We start from the raw sequence: 25,137 nt of genomic DNA, 5'->3' as shown, positions 1-25,137 counted from the left end.
CTATCAAATGCAAAGACTACTCATGCAGAGGGCTAAAAGCACTAAATGCATGGTGCTACAGCCATAATGCTTAAGGAAAAGTTTAAAGTGCAAAGAAAATTTTCCAATACTTTTTAGTGACAGCTTGAAGTCATCTGATGACCCTAATCCCCTCCTTCCCCCCAGGTCCTGTTCCCTGACTGAACGCTTTGTTTTTTTAAATAAAAATACAAACAATCAGTTAAGGAAAAGGTACTTTAAAACAAACAAACAAAAATCTTGAAATGGGCAGAAATTAATCTAAGTATTATAATAAACTCATTTGGGAAGACAAAGCTAAAGGTTGTGATTATTTTGCTCGACACTGTCAGCAGCCAAGTGTTGTGTTTTAAATAAAAACAACTTCTGCCCTTCCAAGCAGCTGCCCCCTCTCCCAACACAGAAACTACCTTGGTTTTACAGACTTCTTCCCAAAATTTAACCACTCTGGTTCATTCAAATGCCCTGGAAGGACGAGGTTAGCAGTGTCAGTGCTGTATCTTTACAGCTGCAAGAATGTGCTAGAGAGAGACCAAAGTGTTTGGGGCAATCAAGTGCTCACAGTTCCCACCTCACCTGTGTGGCACCGTTTCCTTCATCCCATTGAGAGAGAGGGAAAGGTGCTTGGAAAGAAGTGCTAATGCTGTCCCAACTTGGCCCAGAGCCACGGCTCTCATCTGTCCAGCACCAAAGCTGCAGAGGAGGATGCTCCCTGAGCTGGGAATCCAGGCTGATCATCTCTCTAAGGCTGGGCTTAAGGAATCAAGTAATGGGCACCGGCTCAAACCTCTATCACGCCTCTCCTTCTGCCTCAGCTCAGCCACTCTGCCATCCCCTCTCCTGTTTTTATTTTGCCATGCCTTGCTCTCTGATGGGCAAAAGGGACTAATGTGACTAGAGAAGTGGTAAGGACAGCAGGAAAACCCTGGCACAGGGAAAGGGAAGGTTAAATGATGGGATATACAGTGACCACAAACCTGCCTGGGAGTTCAGATACTGGTATCAGCACCATCTAAAAGCTGAAGAGCTTAAACTGATGCAGAGAGGCAGATCTAGAGCCAACCTGGCTCTCAAGACAAAGCATTAGGTAGAAGGAAGAGAAGAACCCTGTGCATGAGAAATCCTGCAGCAGCACAGGCTGGGGTTTGGAGGTGCTGCAGGAACAGCAAATGATTGGTGGCAGCTCAAATGCAAGAGTAGAAAGGAGGAATCCAAGCTTACACCAGGACTTGGAGATGCAGTGGTTGTTTCACACAGCATCCCCTCCTTGCCACAAAATAAGAAACTGTCCAACAAGGCCTGTCAAATCTAAATACAGGAGGCAGCACAGGAAAGACAAGAAGAAACCAAGTCTGGCAAAAACGGATGTGAAAATGACTGTAACACATTCTCCTAAAACAGAAAACATCATTCCAAAATAGGCTGCGTTCGTTTTATCCTCAGATCATTAAATATGAACAATAAAGTCTCTCTTCTATAGTACCACTTTTACTCAAGCCTTGCAGTACTCAAAGACTAACAAAACACGAGAACATAAGGACACAACAAGGTTAAGACAATGTAATACCTCCAGAAAAATCATTCAGTGGAAGGAAGTGGTACCTCTTCTCCAAGTTCCCCAAACTACAAACAACACTTGGGTAAGCCAGCCCTTCCCATGCATGCACATTTAGATGGATTCACTCATTAGCTTCCCTCCCAGGATGCCAGTATGAACAGAATCTGCAGGGTTGTTCCCATTCTGGACAGCAAATCTCAGAGAACTGCTAACAACCCTGTGACTGACACACACGAGGTGCAGAGGGCAGACCTGCTGCTGCTTCAGCACAGAATGAGGCTGTTTCCCCTTCCACTGCAGCAGAGAGGGATGCTGTTTCAGTGTTTCCCAGTCCAAGGTGCACAGTCTCACCATGCAGAATGAGAACAAACCGCCTTTCTCAGCAGAAGGCATTTTAAGGCAGTTTTAAGGATGAGAATCAGGATGTAGAATTTTACAGTCCATGTTATTTACCATCTTAGATGCTAAGACTGTGCCACAGCCACTTCCAAGACCAGATTATTTAATTTTCTGATTTGAAGGTGTACTAAAGGTACTCTTCAACAGATTTTGTTGTTCTTTTTTTAGGCACTCTACTTTAATCATCAGATAAGGGATTAGTCTTACACGTCACTGCTTAATGCCTCTAGAAGAAAACACTACACTAGCAGGACCTTCCTCAGTCTCAGCATCTCTATTTTAAAACGTGATCCAATTGTCCCCTTGACGGGTGTTCAAGTTGGTGAAGACAAACTATTCTTTACCACTGTAAGGTTAAAAATAACTACACCAGAAGTTACATCCACTGAGCCTGAACAGCAGCCGAAGAGCTCTCAGGTTCTGGTACAAAACAAGACCCAGAATTCACAGCAGAGAAGGCCAGAGTAGGCGTTAATGAGCTGCAAGACTGACAATTACCAAACCACCCAAGTCTCAAACGGCAAACACAGCACTACAAAAAGTGTTCCTATATCTATCAGCATGGTAGAAAACTATATTCCCTCTCTATTTTTGGTATGGAAAAGTCAATAGATCTAGACATAAAATAAACCTTCCAGGCATAAAATAAACCTTAGCAGACATAATGACAAAAGTAGCTCATAAACCACAATTTCATTGTCAGAACTGCTGGAGAAGAGACACCCGTGTATGAAAAGTTGCCTGAGGAAATAACAGGCACCGATAAATTAGGGAAAAGGAAAAATAATCACAAGGAGGAATATAATCTGGCTGCAACTTAAGGTTGATCCTTCGAGAATGAGTGGTTGGTAGAGGACAGCATGCTGCTAACTTTCCTTGGTTTGGCCTTAACTAGTTCTAACCCTGCAGAGAACAAACTGAATGGTTCCAGTAAAATCTCTCTTCAGGAGTTGCATGATGCACCTCAGCACACCTTGGCCCTATATTTTTTGCCTTCTCCTGAAGAAGTATCTTGCCTCACCAGCAACAACAAACAGTCAATAAACCCTAACCAGAAGGGCTGCTCTAAGACACACCCTAAGTCTCACATACAAAACTCTTTCTTTGGTTGAGCAGCTACTTCCCTGGATAAGGAAGGCAAAGCAACATCCCATAAAATCAGTGTAGACAGACCAAGGTCCTCCTTGGTACGTACGTCCAGCACAGGAACAGTGGGATCACAGTATCTCTCCAGGCAGAAAAGATATGCAAGAAGTAATTACAGAGTTTAAACTGCTATTAGATGCTTTATGAACCTTTCATTTAAAGCAATTAATTCTAACACACCAGGCAAAATTTCAATTCAGGGAACAATAATAGGGGAATTTGGAAGAAGTGGCAGGCAGGAGGAATCTCCGCCTACAGCAGCTGTGCAGAGTACTCTGGGCTGTGAGAGCTCACTAAGCTGTCCCATGGTGGCCACTCCATTTCAGAGACTGGGAAATTCTGCATGTCAATTCAAAACTCAGTTTGAAATCCTGGAAGAGGTCACACTACAATGAAACTCATCTCTGACAAAGAAACACACGCTCGAAGAAGTGACATCTATGTTCAGCCTACTACACCACATGCTCAAATCCTTAATTCCCTTACACCCTCCCCTGAACTGGCAGCCACAGACTCAACTGAAGGCACGACCTGGAGCAACTAAAGCAGCAGAAAGCAAACTTAAAACAAGAACCAGGGAAGGTTTTGAGCTCGTATTTACACCATTGATGCTCGCCATTTAACTGGAAAATAAAGTGCCCAAAAAATATTATAGATCATAGAGATAAGTGTTCATCATGGCTGACAGGGCAGACGCCAGTGCAATGTTGTGTTTGAACTCCAGAAGAGATGCTGGAGCAGAAAGACCACGACAGAGGCAAGGAAAATGTTTAACAGATCTTTTTCAAGTAAATAAAAAGAGCCTTTGCTTTTGATTGTGCTCAAAACGTGAAGAAGAAAAAGATGTACATGTGCACAATGCAACTCAGCAACCCCCCACTTCCTCATTTACCAGCAGTGTTCGAACCGGCACATTCTGACACATGAAGAAGGGGTGAATCCCAGCTGCACTGTCTGGAGCATCTGCAGGAGAAGTCAGATGCAAAGAGCAGTGCCGAAGGAAAGCAATTCACAATCCCACTGCCATGCTCCCCTCACTCCCCTGTTCAGCCCCTTCAGATGAGGTACTACTGAGAGAGAAGAAAGAAGTGTAACAGATTTGAGAAGAAAACCACAAGACTTCTCCAGTCCAGCAGAAACTGCTGAGATGTGTTCTAACCAGCAGAAGAAAACCCAGTGTTTCTTGCACCACAGGTGAGACAAATGCTGGGTCTTTAACTTCAAAATAACTACAGGCAGCTAAAACTACAAGATGTTGTCCCCTCTTGCTGCTCAAGTTCCCCAAACCAACGCAGGTTTTACATGAACCTTGCCAGAAGAGTTTGACCAAGTCACATAAAGAAAGTGAAAGACAATCCCCAAAGGGACTGTATATTGTGCAGCTTAAACAGAAGCAGCATTTCAACACTGCTATTAACATTAAACACTAATGTATGTCCTTGTTAAAAATCAGTATTTTTGCTAATTAAAAAAAAAACAACCAAACATTCCTTTATAGAAGTGAAATGCACGTGTTGATCTTCAACTATAATTATAGAAGGCCATTTAGTTTCAGCGACCCCCAGGCAAAAAACTCCAATCCCAACAACAGCAAACTTACCAGTGCTACTGTCACCTCAACGCTCTGATGTTAAACTCACTCGATTCCCCGGTTAGGGAAAAACCAAAATGGTGCACAAAGGGGGGCAGTGACAGGCGGGACGACCCCACCACCTGTCTCCTGGCTGCTGCTCACCCAACGCTCTGTCTCGTGCCAGTGAGGTAGCTGAGCGTTCTATTGCTGTGTGCGGTGACACCCCGACCCCTCTGCACGTGCCCTGTGGAGAGCAGGGGGAGGTCACAGCGTCCATCTGCACCACAGGCAGCACCACCCGCTGTCCCCTGCCTTGTGTTGGAGAGCAGAGAGGAAGGGTGTAGTCCTCAGGGGTTCACCCCAACCCTTCCCATCACCATAAGGCCGGGGCCTTTGGTGCAGTTCACTCCTACACAGGCATCCCTGCACGTCCAGCACTGTGCATCATCCACTGGGACATGGGGGGAGCCTGGCGAGGGTTGAAGGAGGAAGACAGACAGGAGCGGGAAAGGTTGAGAATTAAGGTTTTAAAATATACAAAATGTAACACGCTGGAAAAAGTTTAAAAGTTGCAAAGACAAGAAAGGAAAAGAAATATACGATGAGGTGAGGAGAAAGGGTTGGAAGATGGAGAAGCTCCAGCTTGGGACAAGGAGCGGGCCGGGGAGCACTACTCCGTCTGGTAGCCACTCAGTTCCACCTCGTCCTTGCGGCGCCGTTGCGTGAAGAGGGAGCTGAAGGGGTAGAGCTTGGCTTTGGCCTGGAAGCGCTGCCCGGCGATGTCGATCTCGTACTCTCCCTGGTTGATGAAGTCAGTCGTCACCACCAGCTCCTCTCCCGTCTTCTCGTCGAAGTTGTGCACGAAGCCGAGGCAGACGTGGCGCTCCAGGGTGTAGCTGTAGGCACTGCTGGTGGTCTTGCCCACGTAGCGGCCGTTGCGGAAAATGGGCTCCCCCCACCAGGGCCAGAGGTCCATATCCGTGTCATGGTCCTCCAGGATGAACATGGTGAAGCGCTTGTACACACCGTTCTGCTTCTGCTCCAGCAGCGCCTCCTGGCCCACAAACTCCATGCCCTGTGGGGAAAAGGAGGCGCCGGCTGACTGAGGGACAGGAGCTGTGGCAGCTGCTGGGTTGCAGCAGAGCAGCTCAACGACACAGGAGCAATTTACACCTGAAACCTGGGCCCTATCAACATGGGCTGCTTCCACACGCAAGAAGCTCAGCTCAGGCAGAAGCTTTTCTGTCATGTTTGTTGTTCCAGATGTTAAAGTAATGTTTGTGAAGTGGGCCTTTGAAAACATCATTCTAATTTTCACTGCAGTGAAAACCGTGTCACCATTCTAGTTTTTGCCATTTTTCTGGCTCCAGAAGTTTACTGTGCTTTATAAACCAGAGGGAAACTGTAACTAAAATGACATTTGTATCCCCAGTCACTACATTCCTTTCTTGAATTGATACAGCCATTTGTTTTGGCTCAAAGATGGAAGAAAGAAGACAACAAGCCAATGACAGCAACAGCACCTGCCACCATAAAAGCAAGACATGACTCTATGCTGTTCTACATCTTAGTAAAAACAGAGAACTCCTCTGTTTTAGTAAAAATAGAAGACACCTGTTCTTGGTACCTAGCTTTGTATGCCACTTGGTGCATGGGCTGGCTTTTGCTTCATCAAATTGGGAAAACAGCTTGGAGAAACAAGAACCCTGAGCATCTGTAAGGTACAGAGCACTCTCTGCAACACTGAGCACAGCACACATGAGCAGCACCAGACATACACAGGCCAACTGGGAACGCTGCCCAGGAGGGATGAAGACAGTACTTTTGGTATTTCTAGCACCTTTCTGAAGTACAAGAATATATGTTATAGCTATGCACTGCACACAGTTCCATCCAAAAAATGACACAACTATCTGCTGGGCTGGCAGCCTTTTCAATCTAGTCCTGCTCTCCCACCAACCCCAGTGCAGGAGGTGCTGTACCTTTTCCAGCTTGACCTGGAACTCACGTCCACACTCCATAGGAGTGGTAAAAGCATCCAGATCCTGGCCCCAGAAGGCAAAGAACTTCTCAATGCGCAGGCTGCGGAGCGCGTAATACCCGGCATTCCGGATCCCGTACTTCTGTCCCATGTTCATCACCTCGTTGTACACATGGAGGGCGTACTGCAATGGAAGGGTGAAACACAGACTGACACCAGGAGAGAGCTGACACCACCAGGGACGTCACTGTCCCCTGCTGCCAGAGCACAAGAGCTCTGCCCGACTGGAAGGCAATATAAAGCAGGGACACTCCCCCTGGTGCCCGCAGGCAGCTTTCCCATGGTGCAAACCAGACATCTCATCACCCTGAGTCAACTTGGAAAACGTTTCTGATTATGCAAGCAACTGCCTTAATTAGCTCAGGCTGCAGTGTACTCTTACCTCTATGGGGATATAAAGCACGAATCCAGGTTCTCCTGTGTGAGTGATACTCATCACACGGATGCCATTAGCATAGCCCACGCTCATCTCCTGCAGAACCAGAGGGGGAGAAATCATCCCAACTGGAACACAGCACAGAGATCCAGAAGGAGCACAATGTGTAACACATCCACACTGCCCAGCCCTCTCTCCCCTTCGCCACCTGCACATGCTCCCAACGAATTTAAACTTCAAAATTCAAATAATGATGTCACCTTATCCAGACTTGTTAATCACTTCATGACACTTGGCAATAAGCCTTGGAACTAGATCAGGACACAGGCTGTATTCTAGATACAGAAGTTGAATAGCAGTTACCTGCTCAGCCTTTTAGCACAACAGGAGACAGTGATGCCCGAGTCACTGATCCCAGCTGTCCCTCTGAAAGCTTCATAATTGATTATATGAAATATGTTGAGATACTAAATGGCATCAAGTCTACAGTGAGAGGAATACTGAAAACAAATGCATACTCACCTATATATTTAGCAAGCAGAACCCAAAGAGAAGTGAGCTTAGTGAGTTCTTTACCAACCTAGCTCAGTAACTGCAGCAAACCTGTATATAAATCTAAGTTCCCCTCCAATTATCCAAAATACAATTCTTCCCCTCCTTCCACGCACGCTTTGAAAAACCTGGCAGGGTGAGGAGGATGGAAGCACAGTCACTCACCTTGCAAAAGAGAGAGGGAAAGTGTTCTGCAGTCATGGGGGCATAGGACAGCTCTGACAAGACGTCCACAGCACGGGGGCCAATCAGATTGAGAGCTAAAGGGGGGAAGAAAACAGCATTAGGAGGAGTCATGCCCAGTGTCTAACATGCATGCCCAAATTTCTGAAGTCTTAGTGTTTATTGAACTAATAGGTACATATACATTTAAGAACAGAGCAGAAAGTCAAACTACCTCCTGACAGTCCACAGTAAAGCAAAGCTGTCTTCCAGCTCATGGCTTGCCAGAAGGAAGTCTCTGAATTGCTGTTTTCATCAAAGTGTTTGGAAAGGAGACCAAGTCACCACTCCAGGTACTTTAAACAATATACTGGCATGCGGCACAAGACGCCATTTGTGATTTTGGGCTGTCTAACGGGGTCTGTTTTCAGTGATTTCTTACCTGTGTACTTCCAGGTCACATCCTCCAGGGTCAGGTTGCTGTCATCTGGCAAACGGTTCTTCAGCCAGGCCCAGCAATGGACTTGCTGGTCAGTGGGGGAGATCATGAAGAAGCTGGAACAGACAAATTGAAACCAAGAAACACAATGGAGGGACAGCCACAAGGTAAATCGGTTTACTCTTCACTCATCAACTACTGGAGCTATTCAGCAGTTTCCATACCAACAGGAGACTAAAACAAGCTGGTTTGTGAAAACCACAGCTAAACTCTCTGCATCAATGCCAACACATCTGTCATGACAAGAAATCCCAGACCTCAAGCATTAGCAGTGGTCTGGTGACAAGAAGTGACTTGATGTGGAACACAGGGAATTCTACAGAAAGTTGACAGAGTATCAAAAGTCACAACCATTCTGCAGAAGGAACTTGCAGCTCTTCACCACCAGTGATTCTGTCTACTCTGACAGTCAGGAGTGCATGGTTCACACAGCAATTTCTTGCTTCAGCAAAAGTCTTTTCACACACAATGGAGGTTATTATTAACAGTTTTCAAAAACAGAACTCCTCTTGATACAGGAAAATGAGCTACTTGTGTGTGTCTGTCTGATATAAAATGTGAGTTAAAGTACATCATTGACAGAGAAACATCTGTAGAAATGACTAGGCAAGGAGGGAAGCTACTGGTTTCATGCAGAGAAGGACAATACTTTTAAACAATCCATGAATGCAGACAGAAGTGGAAGAGAGAGAAAAGCTGTTTCGAATTGAAAGAGCAGCAGAGAATACTTTTACATCAATACAATGAAAACACACATAGAAAACCATCCAGAGAAATAATGCCAACAGTCAGCTGGGACAGGGACATGAAGAAGTTCTTAAAAATGATAAATTTTTTTTATTAAATGCCAAAGAGAGAGCAAACTGGTGAGTGTAAGGATGACATCCTGCAATCATGTCTGTTTTCATCAGAGAACACAAGAAGAACGATGAGAGATCACAGAGCTGAGAATCAGAGTACCCATACTGCAATGCAAATTGAAGTAACCAAAAAGGAGTATTTCAGTGTGCAATCCAATAAGGAGGCTGGTCAGGAGCCAATGAGGGACTGTTTGGCCTGCACTTTAAATGGTTACCTAAATTAATAAACTCCAATGACTGCCAAAAGCAGTTTGTATTTCAATTGAGAAATCAAACATCTGACGATCTAACATTTTGAGGAAATCTATGTTCATCTGTAATCCCAGAAAAAGGCTTATTTTCCCCAATGTCTGTAAATTCAGAGGCTCCCTTTCATGTGGGTTACTGAATTAGGAATGTAAGTGGAGAACTGAGGCTTTTTAGCCTACAGTGCTGACAAAAGGTTATGATCTTCATTAAGAAGTCCTTCAAATACCCAAGGGGTGATGGCTAAAGACGCTGTCTGCACACCCACCTGCGTTTGCTGAGCCGGGCTATGCTGCAGTCATTCTCATACCCTCCTTTCTCATTAAGCATGCCTGTGTGCACAACATGCCCAACTGGCACATCCAGGTCATTCGAGAAGAGATACTGCAGATTCTCCAGGGCCTCATCTCCTGTGGACTACATGAATCAAAAGGGAGAGAAAGTCAGACAAGCTGTCTGAGCAATACAAATCTACCGGGGCATCTTAAGATTGCATCAATGTTCTGGTTCAAATTATTTCAATTTGTAATGACAGTGACACTGATGTCTCGAGCTAACAGGACACGATGGCACAGTGCCCGAGGTCAAATTCTGTGTATAGACTAAGCTGGTATTTCTGTAAAGTGGGCCCTCAACAGACAAAAACCAGTCTATGCTAAATACTGTGGTACCACCTGAATTTGGCCACACAGTGTGACTTCCTCTATCTATCCTCAACAGGACACAGGGAATTTTGCAAAAGCAGGCACTAATAAACTAAAGGCCACCTTTAGAAGGTGGTACTTCCCTAGGTACTTACACTTATTTCAAACTTGGTAAAAGATGACATGTCAATCACACAAACCGCCTCCTTACAGCACTTGACTTCGGCCCCCACGATATCAAACCAGTCTGGCTTGTAAAAGGTTTTGCTGTGATCCAAATCCAGCAGATCTGACACAGAGAAGAATCCAAGGAAAAATTCACGTACTGGACAAACTAAGACCAACTGGGAAGCACCGGGCAGAGGAAGATATGACCTCATACCTTTTCCAGGCGGGACAAAATACTTGACTCTCTCAAATCCGTGCTTCTCCATCCACCTGGCCCCCTGCGCGTCCAGGCGGTCGTACAGCGGGGACGTGCGCAGCTGCCTGCCCGTCTGGAAGTCCCAGCGGGGAACCTTCAGGTCACACATGAGGGCTGCAAGGGTCACAAACACCCCTTATTAGGCAAAGTGATTATCTTTATCTAATCTCTTGCAAATTGTCAATACTAATATCTCGAAACGGTTCCGAACTTCCTTCTCTGCTTTTTGAAAAAAATCAATAGATCTGTTCTGATCCGTTTATAGCTCTTCAAAATCAGAGTAACAGTGTTTGCACAGAACACTTACATCTATAGACACTTACAGTCCCATGATAACACTGGAAGGTAACAAAACCTCCATTTTTCATGAAGTCATGTTGACTAGCATTAATTATGCAGGATTCTTCCCTGGCAGTGCACTGCATCAGACAGTTATTTTGACAGAGCTAATGCTGGGGTAGGTAGCCCACAGCTACAGGGACCATCTAATTTTCCTTAAATAGTGGCAATTCAGCCTTTTCTAATTATTGAAGCTTTTCTAAACGGCTCCTGTATCTGTTTAGCCAGTATAAAATACTCTTATTTAGAAAACAAGTTACTCTAATAATCACTGAGCATCCTCCCTGGCTACCAGTGGGGAGTAATAACTCAAGGATGCTTGAATACTACCTTATAAATGTTAAGATTCTACCTAGATCATAAATTCCTTAAAACTGAAGACAAGCCCAATATTTCTTAATGAACACTTCCATCATTTCTGCCTCATAGGTAATAATTTAATGAATTTATTGGCAATATCTGGCATTGGTATTCCTGAAAGAGTGGGTATAGGGAAGAATGGATTAGAATAGGAACATAACACTGCAGAAATTGAATACAGTACTCTTCCTGTAAAAACTAGAAAGATTCTGTAGCTATCAGTACTGAGGTTTGTAGTGGAGAGCAGTACTAGAATAATGCTCAGAGTATAAAGTGATTTTTTCTGGGAGGAAGGTCAAAGCATAAGGTTTTTATTCCCTGGATACAGCAGGGCTAAGAGGTCTACCCAACTTCTCTGCTTTCACCTGAACAGATGTTTTTAGTTTAGACTTGGTATTCAAGTAATTGTTCCTGTTATGCAACTTGTAGAGCACTTTGTACTTCCATTTGAAACTTCAAAAGAAGTCATCCACATTATTCAGGACAGACAAGCAAACAACAGGAGGAAATGATGAAGTAAGGCTTTAGACAGGAAAACTGGCATCTGTAATCTATTCTGCAAGGTATTTATTGCAAACTTTGACAGGAGAAAGCAGAATATGTCCACAAAGGCTTCCTGAATGATGCAAGATAACCAGGTCACACCAGGCATAAGCTGGAAGTGATGGTATTTCCACACTGCAACGATGTGCAAAGAATAATGATGCCTGAGAAAGCATAATATCCCCAGTTAAGACCTTGGCATTGCTTTACTAGGCTGGAGTCCTACACAGATATGCACAAAATTCCCTACAGCAGAGGCAAAGCACAGAAATAGTACAGAGCAAGGTACCAACAGCACTTTATAAAGAAAAGTTAATAAGAACACTGCTAATACAAAAAAAAAAACCAGCAACCCACATCCTTTCCTTTCTCCTGGGAAGGGGCTGTTTTGCCACAAAGGAGGTCAGGAATAGAGGAAAACGGTTCTCAGAGGGCTGACAGAGGAGAAACAGTGTAGGAAAGGGGAAAATCCTGGACAGCCTGGCTAGAACTGAAGGCAGAGACCTCACTTACGCATGACTTCCATAACCCGGTGACGGAGGAAAGTGCGGCTGCTCTGGAGGGTCCCAAAGCGCTTCAAATCCAGAGGCCAGACATTGTCTGAGGGATACCCATTCACCATCCACTCTGCCAGGTACCTGAGGGAAGAAATAAAGACTGGGATATCAGCCAACATCTCAAGGGAAAGAGTTCAGCTTTGAAGTCAGAAGCAAAGCAATTTAGACATGAGAACTTCTTGCAATAGGGAGAGAGAAGAAAGGTAACATGGTATTCTACACACCAGCAGAATCTGGAAGGTTTCCCTTTATAAAACCCACCCCTAGAATTCCAAATTACTAATTACCCATTAGGATGAAACACACAGGGCAGCAGGAAATTAAAGACAGATGGTAAAGGAAGCCAGAGCCTGGACAGGTAACCCGGCTGACACTGTGTCAGGTCCTTGGGTTCTGCTCAAAAGGAGGTGTGAGTAAGTTTTGGTTGGAGTTGGGAGGCTTCTGCTTTGTTGTTTTTCAGTGCCTGGTGTAGGCTCAGCCACAAACCACCAGTGACAGCATTCATTTCAGCATGAGGTGCCAGCCAAGTTCTGTTTAACTACACTTCCAGCAGTGAAGGAGGAAGGCATGCTCCAGAACTAAAGGACACAGGCAGCTCAGAATACAGCAGAGCAGAAGGCTCTGTTCACAGTCACTAAACAGCAAAACAAAGGGGTTTGGAACTGATCAGGAAAAGTTACATTAGCAAGCTAAGCTGCTTATTTTGGGGTTGTAGTAACAAATAGACAAACAGTGCTTTTAACCTCAAAAATTATTTTGATTCTTAAGAAGACCTCACTGCAAAGATTCTCTGTATTTTATATCACACAAAAAAAATCATGAGTTGTTTCCCTGGTGAGTTAAATTATTAGACAAAGGACAGAAATAATGGAGACAAATGCAAATAGTAACACCCACCATGAAAAATTAATAGCTTGTTAAGAAGACTGTGTGGTCTTCTTAAGGGATGCTGGGTCACCAAAACCCACTGGCAATCAGAGGAAGCAATGATCATTCTCCAAGCAACTTTGCAGCACACTGACATGCCTGACCAACTATCTGCATTAACACAGGAACTCGACTTCACTGGGAAATGATTGCACCCTTAGCTTACTGTAGGGGACAGTCTTTAACTACTAGCAGCACCAGCATCACATATATGGTGCTTCATCAGCATCAGATTCACCCTGTTTTCAGATGAATTAACTGCTGTGTCAACTTGAATGATCTAAAGACTTCAATCAAATGATAAATTAAAGGGGATCATGAAGCACAGAAGATGAGGGAATACATGCTTTGCTAAGCTTTTACCTCTTCCTGGTAGCTTAAAAAAATCAGATCAGTTAGAGAATCATAGAATCACTGAGTTGGAAGGGACCCACAAGGATCATTGAGTCCAACTCCTATCCCTGCACAGGACAGTCCCAGGAATCACACCATGTGCCTGAGACCGTTGTCCAAACACTTCCTGAAATCTGTCAGGCCTGGTGCTGTGACCAAGCCCTGGGGAGCCCCTTCCAGTGCCCGACCACTCTCTGGGTGAAGAACCTTTTCCTAATATTTAACCTAAACGTTCTCTGACACAGCTCTAAGGAAGCTTACTTGATCCCCAGCTGATCCCCGAGCTGCGATGCCAGAGGAGAGGTGTGCAGGACAGGAGGAAGAGTCCAGCACAGATTTGGAACACAGTCAGAACACGGCAACTGCGATGTGGCAAACACTGACCCGAGCACTCTACAGAGCAGGATTGTCTGAGCAGTGTCTTTTCTTGGTTAAAGCCTTACTTACACACACACCAGGGATAGACCACTTACTTGCCTGCTCCCCCACCATACGAAATCCCAGCCGAGTTCATGCCGGCCAGAACGAAGTAGCCCCGCGCGGTGGGCGACTCTCCCATGATGCATCTCATGTCTGGTGTGAAGGACTCGGGGCAGTTCACCAACTGCAGGATCTGCAGCGCCTCCAAACCCGGCATCCTGCGCAGGAGGGCGCTCAGAAGCGGCCCTGGGACCCAGACCAGAAAGAGACAAAAAGTCACGGCCTTCAGTCTCAAACACAGTTCAGTTGCTTCACCTTCAAACCGGGCAGCACGCCGGAGGTACGTCAGAGGACAGGTGGGAACTGCTTCCATGTTTTGATACAGTCACAGGAGAAACCATTTACCTGCTGGATCACACGACTCAAAATGGATCATGCCATAAAAGCAGCCATACTGATCCAGACCAAGAACCCAGTATTGTTTTCCACAGTGCAAGAGTACTGTTCAGTTTTGTTAGGGAAAACAACAAAGGCATCAAATACATACTGAGTGAGGAGTGAGAGCAGGCAAATCTATATGACACTTGTCCCACACACTGCCAGCCTCCACCTACCACCAGCTCAGAGGATTTTCTAAAAAACTTGTATGTGTTTCCCTATTTAGTAACCCCTAAATTGATCTCTCTTTTAAGTACTAGACTGGTCTCCCCCAGCCTCAGGAAAACATCCTACAGACATGGACAGGGAGTTCCACATGTTTAGTATTTTCTGTACAAGGGATTACCACCTTTTGTTTTAAAATTCCCATACAATTAACTTTTTTTTTTGATGCCTCCCAGCATTAGAAGAGATGGTGAACAGGAGATCCCCATCTAGCCTGTCCATCTTATTCCAGATTCCATAGATCTCTGTTTATTTCCCTTCTGTCATCTCCTTTTCCCCAGCCCACTCAGTCACTCCTTGCTTGGAAACTGTTCCAAGTTTTGACCAGCCTCTGGCTGCTCTTCCACCAGGCATTCTCCAGTCCTATGCTACCCTCTGGAGACAGGGAGCCTAGAACAATAACTAGATCAAGCAAACCAAGGACTCAGTGTTGCATAATGCCTGTGTTTTCTGCTTCTCTCCTAATAACTCCTAACTTGTCTTTTGCTTTGACTGCTACTGCACTGATGTCTTCAGAGAACTAATAAAACCAACACAGCCCCAAGGTCTGTTCAAAGCCCATCATGTTGTGTGGTGAAAGTCAGACCATCCCCACACACTTGCGTCACTTCACGTTTGCCCTCATGGAATTTCCCTGCCACTCCACTGCCCAGTCACACTGGAGAAGTCCTTCAGCAGTTCTTCACAGTCTGACATTTGAGAGTGTTAGTAAAGGGATAAGATATCTACTTGCCTTGTCTTGCCCAAAAGTTACCTCTGCTTAGTACTCCAGCTAAAAGCCCTCAAGATTCAGCACCAAGAACACTCCTCAGCTTTATGCACAAGCAGTAAAATAATCAGATTTCACACTGCCTAACAACTTACAATCAGAAACAGTCTTTCTGACCTGCTCTTTCTCTTCCTTCTCTCAGGCATTAGAATTCCAGAGTGAGAGCCAGGCGCTTCTTTTATTGATAAAAAGAGAGATCAGTGTTAGACTTGTGCTCGTACCCAGCCCAATTTAAGCAACTGTACAGGCTATTTTAAAATCAAAAGGTGTTCCAACTACAAAGATCAAAGTAGTAACACAAGAGCTCAAAACCCAGGAATTGCAGTCCTAGAAAAGGATCAAATATTGGCTGAGTAAGCTCTGACTCTGCTCAACTGTTCAGCACTTTTGAAGGGATAAAAGGGTAATGCTGGAGCACAGAGTGCAGCTGCTTCTGAAACTTGGTCAATTTGGGGGTGCCAACAAGCAGTACCTTTTAATTTCAGCAGTACCTAGAAAACCAAAAGGAGGTGGGTGCAGAGCTCAAGCAACTCATTACTGAAGGTAATATCTTCAAGCAAGTCTGTAGGCATCTAGAGATCTAAAAACCCTCAGCATATGCCAGCACAAAAGCAGCACCCCATCCTGGTTCCACTCCCTGGAGTTTAAACTTCTATGGTATCAGCATGGTGCCTCTCAGAAATCAAAGTAATATTAATCAACTTAACCTGAGGAGTAGCTGGAAGAACACACTAACACTGCAGAAAGAAATCAGTGACATTCCATCCGTGCCTAGAGTCACAAAAAGAGGCACGTGCACTCACAAGGGATGCAAAGAGCTCTGACTCAAGGGGAAACTGCATTCCTGAAAATAAGGCAAACGTGAAAATGAGAGGCCACACATGAACCTACCAGGCATTAAAGGGGTAGTGGGGAAAAGAGAGACTTATAGATCAGGCCATGCTTTTTCCTACAGAAAGAGCCCTCCATGCAAAAGTACATACAGAATATAAAAACAGAATCAAATAAAATGGGAAGAGGAAGACAGAACAGTTAAATACAATAAACCACCAGTGTCAATGGTGGGATGAAGGGTGGGAAGCCATAATACCAAGTGCTGTCCACATAGCAAGTGTCACTGGTAGAAATGCACTTGGCAGTCACTGCTGGAGAGAGCTGTAGAAACAAAATACCACGGGCACGTGGCAGGTCAGCAGTGCTGATCTACTGCGTCACCAGAGGAGCAGCATGTGGCACTGACAGTCAAAAATCACCTCAGATGGAGGAGCAGCACTGGAAGTTCATGCAGTACCTCACTGCCCCAGAGGAAGTTAATACATGCTGAGGGTTGATGGGTGTTTTTAAACACTACACAGATATCACAGAGACCTGGAATGGTTTGGGCTGGAAGGGACCTTAAAGCTCATCTCATTCCAAACCCTCTGCCATGGGCAGGGACACTTTCCACCAGACCAGGTTACTCCAACCTCCATCCAACCTGGCCTTGGACACTTCCAGGGATGGGGCAGCCACAGTTTCTCTGGGCAACCTGTGCCAGGGCCTCACCACCCTCACAGGGAAGAATTTCTTCCCATTGTCCAATCTAACCCTTCCAGCTCTGTCAGTTGGAAGCCATTCCCCCTTGTCCTGGCACTCTATATTCCCTTGTCAAAAATCCCTCTCCAGCTCTCCTGTAGGTTCCTTTCAGGTACTGCAGTCCTTGGTAAAGGGGTTTTCTGTGAATTACTGACATATGAAGAGATGAATGAATTTGAGAGAATATTCACCCTTCCCAGCCTGCACTGTTGCAAACTCTGCCTTCTGCAGAAGCCACGTGTTTCACTGCTGTGGGAACTTTTCTTCCCTAACGTACCAAAATGATCCCAGTCTTCCTGAAGGTTCTGAATCTCCAGCTGGTTCCGTCCCTCCGTGAAGAGAGGTTTGGGGTTCTTCTCAAAGCCTCCTGAGAGGATGCCACCCTGCCAGTTGCGTATGTAGATCCTGCCATCTGGGTCGACAACAGCTGCAGAGGAGAGAAAAGAGGTGGGAAGGGAATTGAGAGAATCTGTCTCAGGCTGTCACCCCACAAACACCAACAATGGGGGCTGGTGACATGCCAGGCCAAGCCGGTGGCCTCCTGAGAGGGGACAGTGCCAGTCCCCCAGCCCCAGCTTTCACACCACCCTGGTTCTCACGTGACACCTTGGTGAGCCAGTTCAGATCACTAAACCATAATGTGCATAACCATGCCCGTTAACTTTGGGGCGGCACAGTGAACTGAGCTGAACCTGAGGAGCCCCAAGCCAGCAGGACAGTGATCCCAGGAGAGAGAGGACACAAGAGGATTCAGATCCCTTGTGGCACTGATAAGCTGTTCTACTGGCTTAGTTCCACTGAAACTGCACCCAGGACCAGACCTTCCACCAAGAGATGTCCTGCCTTCCCCTCTTCCTATGTAAAACCAGTTAATTTTAATGGGGATGCCTCATAGACCCAGCTTGCTAAGGCCACCAGCACCAAGAAGGTGGGCAGCAATGGGGTGAGGATAAGCAGTCAGGTCTGGATTGCTTCTTCCACTGGTAGTGTCAACTTGAAGTATTTATGATACTCCACCTGACATGTTCCACATCAATTTTTGCCATGTACAGAAAAGCTGCAACTATACACATATTTATTTTTTTAATTAGTCAACTAAAAGTGAAGAACTTGGACTTTGGCCATAGACCTGAATTCCCTGAAGAGTATATACAATACTCACTAGAAGCAGAAAATCTTGCTAGAAAAGGTTTCTACTTCCCAACCACAGTTTTCAAACACAAAGGTTTTTTTTTTTTTAAGAGATCCAAAAGCCAGAACATGGGGGAGGAGCAATTACCTCAAGTGTTTGGTTGCCCCTACAGCTCATAGACATGTAAATGCCATTGTAAAGCCTTAGGTTCAGTTGGAGGAAAGGAACAGAAGGGCCATTTGTGGCCAGCAGCCTGCAAGGAAAACAGTGCCAAGGCTAGCACCCTCTCCAGCCCACAAACAATCCAAGTCTCAGACACAACTGCTAGTCAAGCTAGAGAGAAGGCCATTCTCCTGTTACGTTGATGAACTCTGAAAATCCTCTTCTGCAGCATAAGCTTTCCCAAGAATAAAGGAAGATATTCTTTCTACCACTGAAAGAGGATACTCAGAGAATGTACTTCACAGTCCCAAATGAGTTGATAGCCTGAGGCTGGCCTTTTTGTCACCTTGGCAAGGCAGGTATAATTCAGGTATAATTCACGGGATAAATGAAGCAGAGCTGGAGAATCCTTACTGGGTAAGCTGCTGGACAGAGGCTCCGCCAAAGGGTGTGTCAGGAGGTAGAAGTGCTCGCAGGCATGGAGTGGGATATGGACTGGCACCTCCCCAGAGTGGCCCAACTCATAGGCCCACTGAAACCAAAAAAGTGCAGGTCAGAATGGAAAACAAGGAAACTACCTCCAGTAAAAAATGCAGCACATAAGCACAGGTCACCTCTGTGAGTTTGCTTTCATAAAAGACCAAGTAAGATTTGGTTCAGACCCCTGGACCTTAGACACAATTTTTTCCTCTTTTCTTAGAATTTGAATTGTTTTGGATAAAGACTGTTTTTTTGTTTCTAATACAAGAACTAGAAAAGTGGAGCCGTGACTCAAAACTAAGAAGTACCAGCTTACAATACAAAAGCCAAACAAGATCTGTTGATCCACATCAGCACTAGGTTCAGCATGTAGAAGCAGAACAGTCAGTATTTATTTAGGTGCCTCTACTAAGATCCCTTACTAACAAGAGGGACAGCTGCTAGTTGAGAAACTACAATTGGCAGGTGTATTTTCCCATGGAGAAGACATGACACCAAGGAAGAAAAAGAAAACAAAATTGTGAGAGAGAGAGGAGGGTAGTGAGAGACTTAACTGTCTCTCTAACAGCCAAAGCAAAACTCTTCCTGTCAGAAGTGTGCACCTCCCAGGAGAGAGACCAAGGGCAGAGCTGTACCAACAAACTGCAGGTGCTGCTCAGCAGGTTAATGCCAAGCCTTTGGTGCCCAGCAAACAGCAAGCACTGCCTCCTTCACACCCCTGCTGGGCTGAGCAGCTGAGTAACATGACTTTGATCTACTCCAGTAAACCAAACCAAAGCAAAAGCCCTTAAAAAAAAAAGGGAAATGAACAAACAAAAACAAATAACATAAACCACACCACACACATTAAAAAAAAAAAAAAAAAGTGAGGGAAGTGCACATATTCTTAAGCAATGGAACCAAGAAATAAAAATGTAAATAATTTAACCTGGCCAGCACAGTTGACAAAGTACTGGCATTGAATCCGCCCCCTGTCAGTCTCCACTCCAGTCACACGACCCTTCTGGACTGTGACGTGACTGACACTCGTCCTTTCGTGAATCTGCACACCTGGAGAGGACATCAGAACATCAGTAACCACGAGCCTCCCTCCTAATGTGTTAACTTCAAACCCTTAAACTCAACTTAAATGCTTATTTTCTCTCCAGGACAAAATTTCTACTCTTGACCCAGTAATTCTTAAGTGAAACCCTGTTATTTGTAAAACGTCACTTGTACAATTTGTACATAATTTAAGGGCTGAGACTGTGAAGAGCTACAGTATTTTCCCATGTAACAATCAGGGTGATAAATACACCCCATAGTCAGCAACATGAAGAAACAAAAAAGTCTCAGCTATGGATTTCTTTTCATTCAATTCCTTTATGCAACAAAGTCTGTAGTTTCAGATGGCAAGATTGGTTCTTTTATGGGAAATTAGTCATTTTGTGGGGGAAAAAAAAAATCAACAAGCAGTATGCAAAAATAAGCTGGACTAACAGAAACTAAGAGAGGTATCTTCCTAAGTAGCTTTGTCCAATCTGATGGACTTTCATCCTTAATGACCTTTATCGCTCTTGCCGTATCTAGCCTTTCTCCCACTTTTAGACCACTCCAAATTTGCCAAAGTGCAGGGCAAACAGCATTTATTGCTGCATTTCCAAACCATAATATGCCCAATGAAATATGCCACAAGGCTCAGTCACACCTTTTCATCTGCAGGTAATCAACTATCTGGAAGTGTAATTTTGAGTTAGGTCCTACGAAGGAAAGAGTGTGTGCTTAGTCAGAGAAATATGTAACCACTTAACAAACAGGTGTTTGGTCTGTCACAGCAAACCTGTAAAGATTCAGCATGTAAAAAAAATTCAGCCTGTTTTTTTGAGAAGAAATAGATTTAAAGAATCTGAACTTCACAGAAATAATCAAGTCTTGGACTTCAGCACTCAGGATATCAAAAGAGACACAGAACATAATTTTCTTTTATGGAAAGAAGGTAACTATCATGCAGGAGGGCACTCTACAGACAAAAATAAAACTCCTACCATTTCGTGAGGCTGCAGTTGCCAGAGCCAGACTCACATTGGCAGATGTCACGAGCGCATCTTCTGGCACATACATGGCCCCCACGAGGTCGTGGATGTTGATGAGCGGGTGGAGCTGCACCGCTTGCTTTGGGGTGATAATTTCACAGGGGATGCCCATCACACTGCCACAGAACACAAGGAACATGGGGTCACTGGTCCTGCAGGAGAGCTGGGGCTGTTAAGCCGGGCTGTACCTGCTGCTCATACGTACCTCAGCGATGAAGCGATGCGCTTCAGAGAGATCAGCCGGTCCTGAGTCTGAGCCAGCGACAGGGAGCCTGTCTTCGTGTACCCTAGGGCAGTGACCAAAGGCAAGTCAGATTTTGACAGGATCTCAAATTCCTTTTCATCTCACACCCATTGCTTTAATATAACTGCAGACCTGTCGCTTCCACTACTCAGGAGCCTGGAAATCCCAGATCCTCAGATAACTTTAAACACTTATCAGCTATTAATAAAAACTGCATGAGAGCCAACTTTTCAAAAAAGCAATTTAATTTTTACTTGTGTTCTCTTTCTACTTCATACAGCTGTGTTTATAAAAAAAAATAAACTTCACATGTGAGAAAGAGAAGTTACTGGCCAAGAAGTGATCTAATAACTACTGAGAAGAATAAAACTTCAACAACTAAAAGCAGAGATTTTGTGACTCCAACACCTGCATTAGATTAGTATTCTTGCAGGCACGGTTATTAACCTCTACTGAGTCTGACATACACCATGAGTTCTTCCCAGCAAACAACTTTCAAGTTCTTCCTAGCAAGTACATGTCCAAACATTTTGGAGGGAGACAGAGAATTTCAACACAACCTTTCCTTGTTATTTCCAGGGTGAGACTACAGTAAGAGACTTGGTTTTGCCTGTGCTTCAGTGCTCCTGTTAACCACCTTCTCTTTTTGAGAACAGAACTGGTGCACAGAACAGGCCATTTGCTCCAGTCACTGCAATGTACTTTTTAGTGTCCTTGAGGAAGTTGCCCTGCGTTTGCTCAAGTTACAGACATGCAAACTGTCCCAGTTTGCAGGTAGTCTGCCTCCAGTTTGTCCATCTGATACCCTTCTCCCCGCTCTGATTACATCAGTGACATCCCTTTCCATCTGCTTCAGCCCCAGTGTATTGTTTTTGAACAGGAACTCCCAAACCCTAACACATAAACCCCCACTTGTGTTTCAGTGATGACACTCTGTACCTGTTGGCACCCCCGTCTCCTGTTCCAGCTGCTGGTAGAGCTTGTTTGAATAGTGTGCCATCTTCAGCTCTATGGACACAGGCCTGGCTGTGCTCACAATGCCTGCACAGAAGCGAGTGGTACCAGCAGCCAACCTGCAGGAGAAGGTGCAGAGAAGGGCCTCATCAGGCTGCCAGGTACACTCCCCTCACCAGGCTGCTCCAGCAGCTCCGCTGGCAGCACAGGCCAGACAGCAAACTCTGCCCCAGACACATCAGAGCAACCCTAAGTTGGAGGATACAGGGATAATACAACCTCTAGAATGATCTTCCTTCAGCTCGCTTTGCTCCTTCAGCATTGCATTCCAAAACCATTTCTCTTTAACCAGTCCTAAACGCTGACATTTTTCAAAGAAAAAATGTTTTTTAAGAAAGTTACCTTATGCTTAAGTCGACCTGCCTTATTTTCCTGCTCTAAAGCAGGACTTTCCCAAAATCAAAATTAACTTGGATTTGAGTCTTGTGTCTTCACAGACCGCAGTCAGAGCAAGTCCCTCTCACGTTCTGCAGCAACTGCCACAGACAGGCACATGCCTCTTGTCCCTTTTAAAACTGCCCTTAAACCATTGAGCTATTTGGTGAAGGGCTGCTGCAGAGACAGAAAGCCACAGAAACTCCTTGCAGCATGGACAGGGGAAGACAAGACCATTAGATTTGAGCATATCCCTCACAACCTTCTTCCACAACACTTCCAAGTCATCTTTCCTGCCGCTAAAGCCATCATGCATTTTCCCACTTGACATGACTGCTTTCAGCCTGGTGTGTCCATATTCCCTCAGCAATTCAACCTCAGAATCAGCTGAGTCAGGTGTGTTTGCTACACCCCTACTCACCAACAACCCAAACAGCCAAAGCACAGTCCCCCACTGCTGTGCTCCCATAAGACATTTCTGCCAATGCAATGCTCCTCTTTCGCCTCAAGCATGCACAGACTGAGCCTGCACAGCATCATACTCATTGCAGATCTCTCACACCCTGCCCCAAGGTAGCAAAGACAACATTCCCTTACAAACGAAGCCCAGCACCTCATTTCACTCAGAAGGACACTGCTCACAAGGTCTCAGAGGAGACTACCTGATTTCTTCTCTTTGCAACTATAAAGAACCTGATGCCACCTGCTCTCCAGCCACACAAACTCTGGGAACCATGGCTAATTACTCCTGAAGGCAGCACCAGAAGCGAAGCTCTAGTCTAGACACCTACTGAGGGTGTTAGAAGCTGCTGCAATAAACACTTCTTCAAACCCTAAATTCTCAGCAGCGTCTCTTACCCAAGGTCCCCAAACTGTTTAATGAAAACAACACGAATCTACCTCAGAAACACAAGTCTAAACAGCAGATAAGGGCTGCACAGGTTTCAGCAGGAACTACGTGCTCTGCCACAGACAGATCCAACTCACAGAGGGCACTTGTGTTCAGCCAAACCGTAACAGCCTCAGCTGTTTTACAGGCGGGCACCAAACCCTGCAACGAACCCGATAATCCCAGCCTTTAACCAGCTTACAGGGTGATGTTTTAGTGATGCCTGCTTAGAATCCCCTCCAATCTCTGGAGCTTTGCTGGCTGTGTAATGCTTTAGACACACACAGCATCCTGCTTCCAGAGGTCAACAGGGGCCGGAGGAGTTACACGGGTTTTTAGTTCTCCTGGAATGGTCCATCCTTGCCGGCTGCACCGTGTTTGACAGGATTACCTGCAACTGCACCAGAGCAGACAGACATCCCCCAAAGGAACTGTGATCCAGGGAACACCCACGTCAGGGCAGAGCTCTCCTGATGGAAACTGCAGCCCGTGGAGGACCCACGCTGGAGTCCTGCACTGATCCCACCCCTCTGTTCACCCCCTGTGTTTCTTGGGGCACTGTGGGGAGGCAGAAGACCCTGGAGTGCAGGAGTGAAAAACAAGCATGGGAAAGAAAAGGCAGTGTTTTAATGTTTGGGTTTTGTTTCTCACTACCTGAATCTACCTTAACTGGCATGAAATAAAGTAATTCCTTATTTTAAATTAATTCTCCCTAGAGCAAGTCTTTTTTGCCCATGGCAGTACAATCTCCATGCCTTTATCTTGATCCACAAACTTTCTCAGCTTACTTTCTCCCTGCCTTGCTGAGGGAAATGGCAGCAAGTGTCATTATTAATGTTCAGTATGTCTTTATTTCATCCAGGTGAAAGGCTATTTCCAGCTCTTCACCTCAGTGCAGGTGAAGAGGTGGAAATAACACATTCCAACAAGATGCTGACCCACATGGAAGTCCTGTTCCACTGGTTTTGTCACCAGAAATCCTTACCTGCCCTGCTCAAGTAAGACTATATCCTTCCAACCCATCTTGGACAGGTGATATGCCACGGAGGTGCCGGTGATTCCACCACCACAGATGACAACCTGTGCCTGTGCTGGCAGGGAAACCGGGTGAGGTTCTGCTGTGGTTGAGGTGCTTCTCCGGGAGCTGGTCATCCTCCTCCATTTCGGGTTGGCTGCCCGCCACTGGATATCCGACAGCACTCGGAGAAACATCCCGGCAGCGCCCTGGCAGCTTCCTTAAAGCACCACCTAGATGTGCTCAGATGCTACCCCAGCACCACTCCTTCTAGGAAGGAAAAGATGAGAATCACGTTACCATTTATCTTATTACACACAAGGCTGGCAGTGGGAAACATCACGTGGTGTGTCAGGTACAAAACATAGGAAAGGTGATGAGCAAACAGACAACAGAGCAGTTATTCAGTCCTGAAACAGCAGCCTCGCTGGTAAGACAAACTCAGATCGTAAAATGGGGACAGAGCGTTACACCTTTGGTTTTGACACAGGGCAACCTGACAACGAGCAGAGAACCAGAGGGAAGCTGGAAAAGCTCTCACGCCACAGGCAGAGCCAACACAGCCAGCAGGCACAGCCCATGCTCTGGAACGCTTCACAAAGGCTGAGGTTAACAGGGCGGAAACAAGCCTGATTATTAACGCTGCCAGGCCTTTACCTGCGGAAAGAAACGAAGTCTGTGACCAGTCACTGGCACAGGGCACCGCGGAG

General features: G+C 45.5%; 1 protein-coding gene across 1 annotated transcript; it reads right to left on the bottom strand.

Annotated features, from left to right (window-relative positions):
- On the bottom strand, window positions 1-25,120 carry PDPR (pyruvate dehydrogenase phosphatase regulatory subunit). The gene is made up of 18 exons (XM_008919676.3): window positions 25,085-25,120; window positions 24,398-24,697; window positions 22,074-22,207; window positions 21,096-21,177; window positions 20,843-21,006; window positions 19,747-19,868; window positions 18,753-18,870; window positions 17,322-17,471; window positions 14,091-14,283; window positions 12,254-12,378; window positions 10,457-10,612; window positions 10,230-10,363; window positions 9,699-9,847; window positions 8,268-8,380; window positions 7,829-7,923; window positions 7,118-7,207; window positions 6,677-6,859; window positions 1-5,769 (listed from the first exon to the last, which is right to left on the bottom strand). The coding sequence occupies exons 2-18, from the start codon at window positions 24,622-24,624 to the stop codon at window positions 5,365-5,367; spliced, it is 2,640 nt and encodes an 879-aa protein (XP_008917924.1). The 5' UTR covers window positions 24,625-24,697; window positions 25,085-25,120; the 3' UTR covers window positions 1-5,364.
- Between the last annotated feature and the right edge of the window lie 17 nt (window positions 25,121-25,137).

The sequence above is a fragment of the Manacus vitellinus genome, unplaced genomic scaffold (genome assembly GCF_001715985.3).
Source record: "Manacus vitellinus isolate BGI_N305 unplaced genomic scaffold, ASM171598v3 scaffold_10_pilon, whole genome shotgun sequence".
NCBI classification, from domain to species: domain Eukaryota; kingdom Metazoa; phylum Chordata; class Aves; order Passeriformes; family Pipridae; genus Manacus; species Manacus vitellinus.
This window is presented reverse-complemented; position numbering and strand designations above follow the sequence as displayed.